General features: G+C 53.0%; 1 protein-coding gene across 1 annotated transcript; it reads right to left on the bottom strand.

Moving 5' to 3' along the window:
* Nucleotides 1–19: 19 nt before the first annotated feature.
* Nucleotides 20–13,285, bottom strand: LOC140658848 (uncharacterized). The gene is made up of 4 exons (XM_072877784.1): nucleotides 13,103–13,285; nucleotides 2,654–3,683; nucleotides 2,336–2,514; nucleotides 20–859 (listed from the first exon to the last, which is right to left on the bottom strand). The coding sequence occupies exons 2-4, from the start codon at nucleotides 3,036–3,038 to the stop codon at nucleotides 482–484; spliced, it is 942 nt and encodes a 313-aa protein (XP_072733885.1). The 5' UTR covers nucleotides 3,039–3,683; nucleotides 13,103–13,285; the 3' UTR covers nucleotides 20–481.
* Between the last annotated feature and the right edge of the window lie 1,786 nt (nucleotides 13,286–15,071).

A 15,071-nucleotide genomic window follows, 5' to 3' on the forward strand; every position in this document is an offset into this window, starting at 1 on the left:
TAAAATGAAGAAAGAGATCCCACACTGTTTCTGAACCATGGTATATATAGATTTTTACTGAACAAGGCTCTGCAGAGGGAGGGCACAAAGCGTTTCTGTGATTGATCATCACAGCACTGACCCTCGTGAGAGGAAGTCTCACATTTTCTTTGAGACCCACCTCCGTGCCGTGTCTCTCTTAGTTGCATCTTCTACTTGCAGGCAGCCTGTCTGTGCTGCTGAAGTCTGTGGGCCACCAGCCAGCTCCAGCACCAGCCGGGATAGGCAGCATGGGAGAAGGAGGCCTCAGCTTTCCATTGCCCTGTCTCTTGTGCCAGGCAGCCCCTTTCAGTCAACAGCACTGAAAACATGAGGCATCAGTGACCTTCTCTGCTGGGTGCCCCATATAATCCTTAGGCAGCTGCCATAGCCTCTTCATGGTGGTTCTTCTTCACGGCTTCATCCTGCCATCAGTGCTAGAGCACGCTGGCATCACGTGAGGTCAGATGAGCTCCATCTTGAACTGGCTGAAGTTCGGCACGGTGGGTGAGGGCTCGGCCATACTGGTGAAGGGGACGCAGGGCTGGTTCGCTGGCACGGTGCTGTGGCTCACAGTGGAGCTGAGCTGCTGCAGCGTCATCAGCACCTCCTGCTGCAGCCGCTGCTGGTGCTCCTGCTGGCGCTCCAGGCGGCATTGCCTCTCCAGCACCGCGTGCAGGGCCTGGCTCAGCTTCTGGATCTCCGTCTGTACAGCATCCAGCTTTTCAGCAATGGCATAAGAGCTGGGAGCAGGGGGAAGCACTGGTCCACCCCAAGCAAGGTTTTGATTTCCAGGACTTGCAGGGTTCAGCAGGGCAGTCTGAGTGCTGGCATCTTTGACCTGGAGTAGTGGGAGGCAGGAGAGAAGGGGAGGTGAAACATGATCAGCTGCTCCTTCAATGGTCATTAGCAAGAGAGGGATTTATTCTGCACTTAGCTACAAGGCATGAGAGAAAGCCATCACCTTGTTGCAGACCTCTAGACCTCACCATGCTCTGAGCTGCACTTCATCCCCACCCAGCCCCTATGCTGCTGCTCCACAGGAACACCATGTTGCCCTGCATGCTGTCAGTACGTGCTTAGCCATCTGGTGGTGGACGCTGCTGCCCATGCTGATGCCAGGCCTGTGTTTGCTCCCTGCAGGGACAGGAATAGCATACCCTGGGTTTTTCTTTCCAGTACCCCCCATTTCTTGTATTGCACCCTGAAGCAAAGGGCTGTTCCGCTTCCCAAGAGGGATCACGTGCTGGTTTTGAACCCGAGGGGAGCCTTTCTCCTGGAAAGGGTGTTGAACAACCTGTGTCCTCTCAAGCAGCTGGCAAGGGCTCTTGACAAACACTTTAGTGGGCTGGAGAAGGCATTTGCTGTGTCTGAGCAGAGACAGGGCCGTGGATGAATGCTCAGCCTGACTCACGGCTGTGTTTTGTACCCAGGATGCCATAGCAAGGAAGACCAGCATCCTACCATCCTCTGTGGGGGCAACAACATTGCCTGTCAGTGAAGTCTCCAAAAGTTGGAGGCTGCTCTGAAGGGGTAAACCTCGGAGCCTGCTGGCAGCCTACCCAGGGCTGATCCTGGGACTGCTGGGTCACTTACATTTGGCCTGTGGTTTGCCACGGCTGCCAGCAGAGCTGGGCTTGGCCGTGGGGCTGGCCAGCCAGCTGCATGCTCACCATGGTGGGCAGGACGGCTGCAGGGATGTGGACCTCCTGGGACAAAGCACGCACGGCCATGGCCTGGGGGTCTTGTGGCATGGTGAGGTGGGGGGTGTACGTTAGGGATTGCGATGGCTGGACATGTCCCACAGGGAGGCGGTCCTGGCTGTGTCACCCCGTTCTGGCCTGCTGCAGCCCTTCATCTCCTGGTACGGCACCAAGCCACTCAACAGCTGGTGTCCTCATGGTGGCTTGGGGGACCTCCTGAGCTGGTACTGAAACCAAGCCTTAAAGAGGGGGTCTGTGAGCTGCAGGTTGGAGGCCAACGCTGGCAGAAGCTGGCGTCACCGCAGCCAGCATCAGCAAGGCCAGCAGTGAGTGCTGGTTGCAGGCGGGTGAGCAGCACACGCCATGGCCCCAGCAGACAGGGGGGCTTCCCAGACGAGCTCGCCAAGTGCCAGGGCCAAGCGTCACTTGAGAGTGCAGCTAGCAGAGGTTGGGGGGGGCATTTCAGGAGCCCTCCATCCCCAGTGGCCTGCCCCATCTGCATGGGTTAGATGCAGCAGGATGCTGTGTGGGGCCATCCCGGCGGGCAGCACCGCACCGGCTCCCAGCCAGAGCAGACGGGCTCTCCTGTCCTGCCATGACACCTGGCATCCTACCTTTTTTTGCGGGAGGACAGCCCTGTCCACGATCTTCTTCTTCACCATCAGGGCTGCGTTCCTGGCAGGGGGTGCGACCAGCCGCCCTCGGCTGGGCAGGGTCTGCGGGGGGGTGGCTGGGCCCCCCGGCGGGGCGCAGCTCCCCGGAGTCGAGGGGGCACCTGTGGAGCCATCATCGCCTGCAAGGGACAGCAAGAGAAATGCCTCGAAAGCAGGCCCTTGGGGGCTCCCCAGCAGGGGACAGGGAGCCCCTTCCCCGGCCCAGCGCTGCCAGGGCGCGGCCATGGTGGCAACCCCCCGTGGGGAGCCAGGCCTTACCATTCCCAGGGAGCAGTCCCACGGGCAGAGCCTCCCCGAGCTGCCCACTGTCCTTGCAGAGCGAGGCCACGCTAACGATCTGGATGCCTTCCTTGGTGTCGTGGCTGCTAGCAGGGCCCCCGCTGGGCATTGTGGGGGTCCGGGCACCCATCGGCTCGGGTGGCTCAGCCTCGCGCCCCTGCAGCGGGGGCCAGGGCTGGTCGCCATCCCAGCCAGCTGCTGCCGACCCCGGCTCCACGCTCTTCCGCTTGAGGAATAGGTACACAGCCTGTGGCGTCACTCTGATGTCGTCCAGCTCCAGCACCTTCTTGATCTTGCGGAAGCTCAGCCCGGCCCTGCGCAGCTCCACGATCCTCCTCTTGGCATGGTCATCCAGCCGGCCCATCGCTCCCGGCACCCCTCCTCCTGGCACCTACATCCCCAGAGCGCAGCCGCTGCGGGGACACCAGCAGCCCCCCAGGGAGCACTAAGCCCCGCGACGGTGCTCCGGCTCTGCTAGTGCTCTGGCACCAGGCTGCCAGCCCCGGCCGCGGGTCCACGCAGCGCCATGCCCAGCTTCCAGCAGTGATCCAGTTCCCCGCCGGAGAGGAGGAAGGTGGCAGGTCTTCCCACCAGAGCGACTAGGGACAGCCCAAAACCTGTCCCTCGCTCATGCAGAGCCCCCTCAGAACAGGGGGGTCCAGCCCAGTCCCCTGGTCTGCCAAGGACACAGAGGATGGTAATGGGCTCAGCTCTGCCCAATGTCCCAAACCGGACATCGATTCCTCACTGCCAGCAGCACAGTGAGGAACCAGGAACGGTCAGGATCCCGAGCAGCAGCTCAGTATCCGGGGGAGCAGGGCGCGAGTCCTGGCAAGCAGCAGTTCATCACACGAGGCTGGCAGGTCTCCACCGGAGCCTTGCGTCTCCTTGGTGGCCTGGAAGGTTACGGCGAGCACAACCGGGGATGCCCACGTTGACAACTACTGCGTGGAAACCGTTGGTGGCAGAGAGCCTGCCCTTTGGGTCTGGAGACACCACCGTCCCGTACCTTTGGGAGAATCAAAAGCAACCGTTTATATACCAGTTGTAAAGAATGCACACTACAAATGCAATGACTGTATCTCCCGTGCTTCCTTTCTCCCCATGCACACAGCCTTGGCTGGGGGTATCAGTCAGGGGACAGTGGCTCAGGATGTGGTCACACTTGCTGTGCATGCGTGGGTGGGTGTAGCGGTGACTGTGCTGCTGGTACAGCCCCTGCACGTGCATCTCCTCTGGGTTGCACCCCAGAGCAAAGCAACATGGCAGGACCAGCCCCTTCCCTCACTGCAGGCATCACAGGGGGGCGAGGTCAGGATGGACAGTGCTTGGAGTTGTGTGTATGTGTGTATATACACTTATACCTACATGGGGATATACCTATATATGTGTATACATACACCTGTGTGCGTGTACACAGCTATCGTGGAGGGTTTTTTCCGCTTCCTATCAGCTTCCTTCATCTGCAGGCATTTCTTCGACACTCAGTGCTGCAACTGCTGCCTAAAGGTTTGGGTTTTGCCTCACCAAAATAAACAGCCTCCAAGAATTCCCGTAAGACAGCAAAACAGTTTTCGGATTAGCAATGTATAATAGAGGCTACCTCAAGTGGTCACTGCCAAGCAGATGTGTGTTTTCCAAACCCCACTTCCCCAGGCATATGTGGATCTTAAAAAGGACACTAACATGTTTTGTTGGCCAAGGAGGCACAGAGGCTATTGTACATCAGCCACAGAAAGAAATGGAGCCACTTAATTCGACACAGGAGTTGTGCCCCTCTGTGTTTTACTTCTTCCATGGCAGAAGAGAGAGACATTAACTCCAGAGATGTAGATTGTACTCTGATCCAGATCTGTTTACATCTAAAGGCCTCCCCACACCCTGCTATGTGCACTAGGGACCTTGTAGATAAGAGCTGCGAGATAGTGGATATAGGAAAACAGACATCCCTGGCTGCAGACACTGCAATTGCAGAGCAAGAGGAAAAGATCAGAAATACCCCATCTTCTCCATGCCAAGGGGAGATGTGGCTTCCTGTGGCTGCAGGTACGGGGAGCTTAGGCCCTGGCAAGAAGCTCTGCCGTCACCCTAGAGTGTTTCAAGACATGGCCAGACTACACTAGAGCAAAAGCAAAGCAGTGTAGCTATCTAACAGCCAGTGACAGAAACATAGTTTACATAAATGCCAGGAAAGCCAGCACCCCATGCCTGCAGCCTTCATCTAGCCTCCGCACGGAAGGAGAGATGACGAGAGGGCCTTGGAGATGCGCTGACTCCACACAGCATCTCCCCCAGCTCCCTCTTCACTGAGCTTTGCACCATGTCCCAGCTCTCTCCTTCTTCACCTGCTCATCCCCTCCAGACCTTCCCCAGCCCTCTGCAGAGCTCCCACCGCCCTGCCTTCCTGGGCCTGGGGACAGCTCATGGGAGGCACAGACCATCCCTGCCCCACTAATGTCAGCTTGGCATTCCCAATGAAGGGTGTTCCTCCACAGCCCCCATTTGATGGAGGGGCAGCAAGATGAGGAGTTTGGCCAGGATGGCTCCTCGCCACAGCACATGCCTCCACAGGATGGCTCCACACCAGCAGCGCATGGCTGCAAGCAGCAGCTCCATGGAGATACCATCAGCGCCTCGGGGCTCAAGGCTAGCTTCATCCAGGCTCCTTATGCTTCAAGAACAGTACTTGTCTCTGCAGTGGGGCTTTTTAAAAATATGTATTTACTGATCAGAGATAGACCAAGACCTGGAAACCCATCTCAGAGAAGACAATGAAAAGCAGGCTGTGGGTCAGAGTCCATCCAGCTGGCGAGCAGGAGGCAAGCGCAGGCAGAAGGGCAGGGTGAAATCCAGCTCAAATCCTGCTCACTTACACCATGAGGGCATGCAAAGTGCACAGCAGCTATTGTCTACCCTGTTGGGTAGAAGAAGAGGGCTGACAGTGAAAGCAACAGGTTGCCCCTCCAGACAATACAGTATTCCAATAATTTCCTCCAAGATGACAACAGTCAGCCTCTCTGACTGCTCGGGTCTGGCTCCATCTCTAGTTACGCCTTTATTTATCCAGGTCCTGATGCAAACTTGCAGTTTTCCTGTACTAAACATGCTCCCCATTTCCACAGCCTGGTCCATCACCTTCTCTTCTTTCTCCCTCTCCAGAGGGGATTTTCCCAATGGAGCTGCAGCCTGTCACGCACACAGCTTATGCAACACAGCTGCCCAAGTTACACATTCACAGAGATGAGACCTTTACACTCACCTGGCCTAAAAGATGTTTGTTATTCTCCAATAATTTTTGCACAAGGGAAAAAAAAATAATCAATCCAATGAGAGGGAAAGATTCAGGGATTTTCCTAGACCTGTGATTTTCCATTGGATATGGAGTTCCATTCACTTCCCAGGGCCAGGCTGGGGGCGTGATGTGGTTCCACTGAAGGTTTCTTACACCACTCAAGTGACGGCTTTGCACAGGGACAGGGAAAGGGAGCGCATCAGTGGAAGCAAACTGGCAGCACTGCAACTATGTGAGCTTACTCTCTGCCTTTACCCCTTTTAATTTCTGTGGATATCGGGAAAACAGCAAAGTTTCATCTCCGGAAAGTCCCTGGAACAATCTCATCTGGGCTGACTCAGCCTTTGCTATTTCTAAAATAGAGCAGCACCACAAAGTCTGCTTGGCTTGGAGGTTTCCATACAAAGCAAAGGCGCTGTGAGCTGTGTTGTGAGCACCAGAAGTCCCCTGTTCCGAAATCGCAGCTTGCCTCCACCTACCCAGCTATTGCACTGTGCACCAGCCACAGCTGCAAGTCATTTTGCAAGCCCTGATTCTGCAGTCATGCCTGTGTGGACACAACATCGTTCCCCTGCAAGCTATGATAGCTTCACTGTGATTCCTCATGGGTCTGCAAGTGTCCTTCCCCCACCCACACCCCTCGTTTTGCAGTGGGATGGGTACTCGCAGGGTGAAGATGCAGTGACTGGAACACTCGGCTTACAGCTACAGCCCGAGAGGGCTGTCACGCAGCACCACAGGCTCCAAGTTTTGCCCTTTGGTGGGCTGGCTTTTGAGATCTTACCCAGCCAGCTGGACATACACGTTTGTGTGAGCAGCTGCATGTTTTGTTATACAGCCAGGCCTGCAAAAGGAATTTTGCTTCAGCCTGCCAATTTAGGCATATGTCCAAATTTCACATCAGCCACCCTTTCTTCAGCTGCTGCTGAACTCTTGCAATGCCTAAAGTCTTTAAGTACTACTTGTATCTGGGAAACCTCCTTTAACCAGGCATTGCTGCTGGTAACACTTCTATTCCATAACTCTGCAGGCAGTAATAGCCACAGAAACACAGACCAGAGCCTGGAGCAACCTTCTCATCATGGGGATTATTTCCTTAGCTCCTCTGCTCTCTGGCCCAGAAAATATTATATACAGAATGGAATAGCCTCAAGAGAGAAGGAGAAAGAAGGCAGCACTCATACATGCCCCAGAGTTCCCTTCACGGCAGAGTGGATTTAAGGTCTGAGAATGAAGAAGACCATGAATCCAAGTTTCCTACAACCCAGGTGAAGTTACCTAACCATTAGCCTTAGGGCAAGCAGCAGGCTTTTCTTCTTCACCACTTGTTTCTCCGCCAGTGCAAGCCCCAGCTCCAGGAGGTGAACCTGAGCAAGAGCAGCTCCCCAGTGTCCATCCTGCAAGTCCATCGGAGTAAAGCTCCCCCGCTTGCCTGCACACACGTACACCCACCAGCTGCATTGCTGCTTGTTTCTCCCCCAGACTTTCTGCAGCCCTGATTACCAGGGTTTGAACGCCAAATTCCCCAAGAGTCAAACGTTAGTTGTGTGACCACAGAGCTGACTTGTGTCTGGGAAGATTTATTTCTCCCTTCTGTCTCACAGCTGCAAGCCTGCTCTTGGACACGGGCAGTTTTTACCCTGGGGAGGTGCAAGCAAAGCTTCTTCCGAAATTCATGCTGGGGTGAAGCAGGGAAGAGTCAGATCCCCACAGAGTCTTCAATAGACAGTAGTGCCATGCCACGGTCATGCAACTGCTTTACCCTGGGGCTGCATTTTCTCAATGGCTATTTAAGTCATCTGGGTTAGCTGCATGACAGCACGCCTGTGGCCAGCCTGGCCCTCAGGGATGGAACAGCCTTGGAGAGATGTAGGCATTTATCTATGGATGGACTTAACCAGAGCAACAAGCTTCAATCTTATTTCAGAAGCAGCACAGCCACAAGGGTAGCAGATACCAAGATGGAGCAACATGTCTCACCAGTGAGACAAACTGCTGATACTGAGAATGACTGTGACCGAGGAAGAGGAAGGAGTGGGATAGGGAAAAACTGCAACCCACGGAGAGCGAGAAGATGTAGCTCCTCCTGTCTGGTCTCAGCAATTGAAACCAGCCACTTTACATTGTTAACATCCCAATGCACATTGGACTCAAGAGCTTGCTGGGCTGCAGAGAGTGCAAAATACTCCTGCCCTAAGAAGATCCATGTAGGACCATGAAGGACAAAGTTAGATGCGGGAATATCCCTTTCCTTTCAACCTGAACTGCCTTTGTACTGTGCAAGGCCAGTGTACCAGGGCATGGGACAGGAAACAGTTTGACTAATTCATAACAGATGCACAGGACATCCCAGCCTATGCAAAGGCATGAAAATAAAGAAGGGGAAGGTGTTAGCAAAAGGGAGTTGATCCTCATGGACCTTGTAAGGGGCCACAAGCCCAATCTGCCAGACTTCCCTTTACCCTGGGCCTTGTGGCTGGTAGCAGCTCAACAAGGTCCTCTTGCCCACCCTTCTCTTTGCCTCTGATTTCCAGCCGTCCTTCGCAGATTCCCAGCGTGCCTTTGGGAAGCTGGAACAGCTGCAAGCAGCTGGGGAGCGACACTGATCCATCCTCATTGGTTTTATTGCTTTCCCACAGGGTTCTAAATAGCCACTGCAAAACCTGGCAAGATGAGTCCTTTTTCACTCTGCAGCAGCTCAGAGGGGAAGAAAATATATTAAAAACATCCTCCAGAAGCACAAGGAGGACAGTGCTGGTTTACACTTGATTCAGATATGGAAAAGAGCTTCTTGCAACCAAGAGAACAAGAAGCATTTCAAGTAGAGTGAAGGCGAAGATGCTGTGGAAGGGGCTAGTCTGCTGGGGGAACACCTGATTCCTTCTTGCCCTGCAGAGAAATGTGCTTTAAACTCAGTGAGCCATGCTGGAAAGACAAGCCCCACTTGGTTTCTTGCCCTTGCAGTCCTGTTTCGGAGCCTGCCCAGCACAGCTTTGAAGGGACACTGATAGCTCTTAGCTCTTCACCTAGATAACAGTTTCACTGCTGTACAGACTGGAAAGTCTTAGCTCCATGGAGACAGGTAATCAGAAAGAACTGGCAATGTGGTTTAATGGTACTTAGCTTGGAGGAAGATTAACAGTATTAGGTGTCCTATGGTGAAATGTTGCCAAAGCAGGAAGATCTGTGCCAGAGAAGAATGGCACTTTCTCCCAGGCTGCAATTTTACCCAGTGTCACTGCTTTGCAGGATTTGTCAAGCCCCACAGAAGCAATAACATTATCTAACAACATCGACTGCCACCAGCCATGCGGACTGCTGTATCCCATGTTACACAGCCCTGATTTTCTTTGCAAAACTGGTGAAGAAGCAACTCTGTTACAGGTTTATTAAAAGGAGATGGGCCAGTTGACTTTAGATGATGCTGCTGTTACCTGAGCTGTGCCGGCTCCCCCTCTGAAGGGATAAGCTCATAAGAAGCTTTTTAATCAACTTGCACTTCAGCCATCAGAACGGCACAGAAGGAAGGGTTGTATATCTGGCCCAGGATTTGGAAGTGAGCTATTTGGAGCCCAGGCCTAACTTTGCTCTGTCACCTTTGACAACTGACCAGTTCCTTTAGGCTCTGCTTTCAGAGCCGTTGAGGAGCTAGCCCCCTGCCTGGACACACTTTAAAAATTAGATCCTCAAATGGAAAATACCAAACTTTAAGGTTCTACTTTAAGGTTTTCAGTACATACAAATTGAAGAAAGTTGGGTCCCTGCAAGGTTTCCTTAATTAACAGTTTTGGGGTTTGCAAAACAAATTGTGAGTAGGATGAATCATAGAATCGTTCAGGTTGGAAAAGACCCTTAATATCAAGTCCAACCATTAACCTAACACTACCAAGTCCACCACTAAACCATGTCCTTAAGCACCACATCTACACATCTTTTAAATACCTCCAGGGATGGTGACTCAACCACTTCCCTGGGCAGCCTGTTCCAATGCTTGATAACACTTTCAGTGAAGAAATTTTTCCTAATATCCAATCTAAACCTCCCCTGGCACAACTTGAGGCCATTTCCTCTCGTCCTATCACTTGTTACCTGGGAGAAGAGACCGACCCCCACCTCACTACAGCCTCCTTTCAGGCAGTTGTAGAGAGCGATGAGGTCTCCCCTCAGCCTCCTTTTCTCCAGGCTAAACAGCCCCAGGTCCCTCAGCCGCTCCTCATAGGACTTGTTCTCCAGACCCTTCACCAGCTTCGTTGCCCTTCTCTGGACACGCTCCAGCACCTCAATGTCTCTCTTGTAGCGAGGGGCCCAAAACTGAACACAGTGTTTGAGGTGCGGCCTCACCAGTGCTGAGTACAGGGGCACGATCACTGCCCTAGACCTGCTGGCCACGCTATTTCTGATACAAGCCAGGATGCTGTTGGCCTTCTTGGCCACCCGGGCACACTGCTGGCTCATATTCAGGCGGCTGTCGAGCAACACCCCCAGGTCCTTTTCCGCCAGGCAGCTTTCCAGCCACTCTTCCCCAAGCCTGTAGCGCTGCATGGGGTTGTTGTGACCCAAGTGCAGGACCCGGCACTGAGCCTTGTTGGATCTCATACAGTTGGCCTCGGCCCATCGATCCAGCCTGTCCAGGTCCCTCTGTAGAGCCTTCCTACCTATGATACACATAGTTTGCTTTTGACCCAGACAATGCCACTACAGCCTTGTGCTAACTGGGGAATAGGGTATAAAGATAAGGTGATAGGATACATAGAAGCATGTATATGTAATAAGTATTAGGGTTTTTTAGGGGCACAGGGTAACAACAGTATAAACACAGTACTGGTTCTTCATGTCTGAGGGGAAGAATGGAGGAGTTTCAGGAATACAGGAAAATACACCCTGATGGTCAAAGGGTCCCAAGCCATGCAGCACAAAGCAGTGACACTGTATAAAACGGCGCTGATGGATAGCTTTGTACAAAAAGGCTTTCATTGGATTGGCTCTCCTACAGCTCAAAAACCATAGGTCAACATCAACACTGTATCACGTGGTCTGACAAATTCAGCATGGTTGTGATGCTGTGCCTGTACCCGGTAAAGGTTAGATTTGTATTAAGAAATAATCTAGAGGATCCAAACCTCATGTTAAGGACTGTGGAACCACAGCTTGAAGGAACAAGAGGCTTTCACAGGCCATCTGGAAAGGCCTGGGGGAGAGGAACAGGCTGGATTTCACATCCACGCTCAGAAATCCATCTCTGCTCTGGGACTGACTAAACTCGTCGAGCTGAGCTTAAGTATTCAGACAAGAGCAATAAATGCCAAGTGTCTTACAGCCCTGCCTTTATCTGTGCAGTCAACATTAGCCTCTCTGAAGTGTTTTGCAGCTTTAGGTCTCTGCTCTCCAAAGATGCAGCCCTTCCAGCAGAGAAAGTTGCAAAGGCTAAACCCTAAGCATACCTTGAATTTCTAGTGTCTTTCATGTGCCTGAAAACAAATAAATCACTGCAAGGTATAACATGATATTTGTTCCTTGTGGTGAAACCAGGACATTTGAGGAAGGTTAAACACTGAGCAGGCATATTCCTAGAGCGTCAGGGCATGCTTTGTAAGTGTCGCAGGAAAACAGAGAAAAAGTGCATCATGGCACAGTTTTCAGGCTAAGAGCCTCAAAATACAAATGTGTGCACAGGCATATTCAGGTGCAGACACTTCTGAAGTCTTGAACTTGTCCATGGCCTAGCTGCACTGCAGAATCAGCCTCAGACCTCAAGAGAGGGCAGGCCAGATGTTCAAAGACTACTGCTGAAGACTTAATTCACCTAGAAGTGTTTCAGCTAAACTGCTAAATTCACCTCCTCCTACAGATTAGAGTGGAACCCCCCAAATCTCCTTTTTCTGCTGTTCCAAATCTATACAGGGACTCAACAGTGCAGCCATTGGAAACTCAGGCTAATCTCAACTCTCTGCAGAGATAACCAAGGCTGTTACTACACATTAGGATGAAAAGCTTCCAAGCCCTTACGAGACAAATCCCCCATCCTGCAATTCCTCTAATGAAGCCACACAGACTGTATTCTCTGAAGCCAGACACACATCTAACCCCACTCTAACACAGGTGCAGAAGGAGCAACAGACTGAACAAGGAGATGGACCAAAGCTCTTGGACCAGACGGACCAGCACAGGGGAAACATCAGCATCAAGATGTTGCAGGCTGAGCCAGTGCTGCAGTGCAATCCCTACAAGCGCGAAGTAACGCCTGGTATACGGCACCTTGCACCTCACCACGCTACATGAACACCAGTGGTTTAGGGCCGCTGTTGGCAGAATAACCCACCGATCACTTGGATCTTCTGGGGCTCCAGGGGAGCTCTCTGTAGCCACACCACCATGCTGCTGCAGCTCCACAGCCCAAAGGCAATGAATAGGAAGGAAAAACGAAGCACCCAGTTGCAAGACAGTGCAACACACAGGACAAGCACTCAGCCTCAGGTGGCATTTACAGACACTGACTAATTAGTCCTAACCACCATCTGCCACCGCAAGTGGAGCAGTTCACCTGCAGAGATGGCACTAAACAGCACTGTTCTCATCAACAGCCTGGAGGTGCAGGAATGAAGGAACAGAAAAACACAGAGGTAAGACCCAAAAGCAGCACTCATGGAGCTCCATTCTTTCCTCTCCTGCTCATCTACGGTGTCTTGGCTAGAGCAGCTGTGTGATCGCTGCCTTAAACCCACCACCCAGCAGTCTACTGACACACGGGCAATTTCTACAGAGGGTCTGCACCTCCGCTGGAAAATTGCTAGGCAGGTTTCCGAGTTCAAGAAGGAGCTGGAGGACAGCATTTCAGATCAGGCGCGCCGCCCCCAGCTCTGACGCCGAGCCAGTGCGGCGCCAGACGGAGCGCGGCCCCGGCCCGCGTCCCGAGCGGCAGCGGTCCGGTCCGCTCCGTGCAGAGCGGCGCCGCACCCAGCCCGGGACGGCGTGGGCCAGCGGCGCTCACGAACACCGGCCTCCTGCCACCCCTCCCCGCAACTCACACCCCCGTCAAACTACCACTGCGAGGAGTTTCTCTCCGTCCCTCCCCATCGCTCTCCCAGCACCCCAACCAGCTCAATGCACAGAAGCAGACAGGCGGAGCAGCCACGTACAGGGACTAAAGACGACTGCCGGGATCCTCCCAGGCGATGGCACCAACTTGCTGCTGCCGCATCCTCCAGTGGCCGCGGCCAGCCAGGGTCCCAGGGCAGCCCAGCTCTGCAGCAGCCAACTTTTTGGGAGGCTGCTGTTTGAAAAGCTCCTGCCCTCTTTGTTTGGTTGGGGCAGAGCCAGCAAAGGCTGCCGGGAAGGTCACCCAGGAGGAGACTTATGTACCGGGAGGGAGGAGCCCTCCTCTTAACTCTTTCACGGCAGCCTCGCTCCAGGGCCACCAGGAGCCACATCACCTTCACAGTCTCAGGCCGCAGACTGGGTCCATCATCCCATCCTGGACCACGGCTCCGACGTGGCCAGTGGCCCGTGTCAGAGGATGGAGAAGAAACCCCGCAGGAGGCAGCAGTGCCATCCCTAGAGGTCCCATCCAGACCTGGAAGCACCAGCGGTGATGGTGGGCTGCCCTGCGCCAGTCTGAGCTGCTGGCATGGGGCAGTGGGCCACAGCGGTGCTGTTTGCTCTGAAAATGAAGCGGATGCGTGCTCTGACCTGTTCTCACCTCTGCTTATGCCCTCAAATGAGACAATCAAATGTCTCTTCTTGCTCCGGCTTGGCCTTAAGGCTTAGTCCTGCTGACTGCTAGCAGCCACTGAGAGATCAGACCCCCCCACGCCCTGCCACCACCATCCTGGGGCTGGCCTTGCTGCTCACAGCTCTGCGGGAAGCTGCTTCAGGGACAGAACTGGCAGGAAACTTCTTTTTTTTCACAGTAGTAGTATTTTTCTGCTGGTTCAGTGAACTCACCTGACCACCCCTGGAGAGATGAGAGCCATTTTCAGAATAAGGGTGTGCACGGCTTTGAGATCAGCCAGCCATTATGGCTTTGCTACAGCTGAGAGAAACGAAAATTTTAAACATTGTGCCCTAAGCCTAACAGCAGTGAGCACAGATGAGTGGGAACAAGCCTGGCCTCCAACCCTCCTGCCCGAGGAAGCATGGCCTTTCCCACAGGACCTTGTCTCTGCAGTAGTACTTGGGGTGGAGGCTAGATTAGGGCTGAGCACTAAAAGGCTGTCACTAAACAGTGCAACCTGCTGAAAGCCGTAGGTCCTGCGGGTAAGGCAGGCTGAGACTTCTGGCTTATCTTTGTGAGGCCTAATCTTTAGTCCATATTGCCATTTATTGAATCAAGATAATGGTACTTGCCATCTTTCATAAAGTGGTTTTCAGATTTTCAGCTAAAATGTGGTATAGAAGAGGTTCGGATGTGTCATGTCTTGCTCTCCAGCCATGGCTGCAGTTGTTATCTAACAGGCACATTCATTTAAGTATTTCTTTGTTCAGTGGTTACACTAAATATGGACAAAAATGGTTAGCACAAAAATGGTTAGCACAAAAATGGGCTGAAGATTTTAATAAAGCACCATACTCAAGAATTAATAAAGCATAACTTTTTAATAAAGCATAACTCAAGAATTAAAGCTACAGTACTTAAAATTTCATGTGTAACAAGTTAGCTGGAAGAAAGGAGAGAATAACAGCCATGCTGGGTCAGCCCACAGGTTCCTTTGAGTCAGCACCCCATCTCCAGCAGGGTGACTAGCAGGTGCCTGGGCAGGAATATAGAAGCAGTGGAAGCACATAGTAGCACTTCCCAAAGTACACTCCCTCCAGCACGGCACTGGGAGACTTTCCAAGAAGGCCAACAGCATCCTGGCTTATATCAGGAATAGTGTGGCCAGCAGGACTAGGGCAGTGGTGAGGCTGCACCTCAAACACTGTTTTCAGTTTTGGGCCCCTCACTACAAGAGAGACATTGAGGGGCTGGAGCGTGTCCAGAGAAGGGCAATGAAGCTGGTGAAGGGTCTGGAGCACAAGGCTGATGGGGAGCGGCTGAGGGACCTGGGGCTGTTTAGCCTGGAGAAAAGGAGGCTGAGGGGAGACCTCATCACTCTCTACAACTGCCTG

This window comes from Ciconia boyciana, chromosome 13 (genome assembly GCF_034638445.1).
Source record: "Ciconia boyciana chromosome 13, ASM3463844v1, whole genome shotgun sequence".
Classification (NCBI taxonomy): domain Eukaryota; kingdom Metazoa; phylum Chordata; class Aves; order Ciconiiformes; family Ciconiidae; genus Ciconia; species Ciconia boyciana.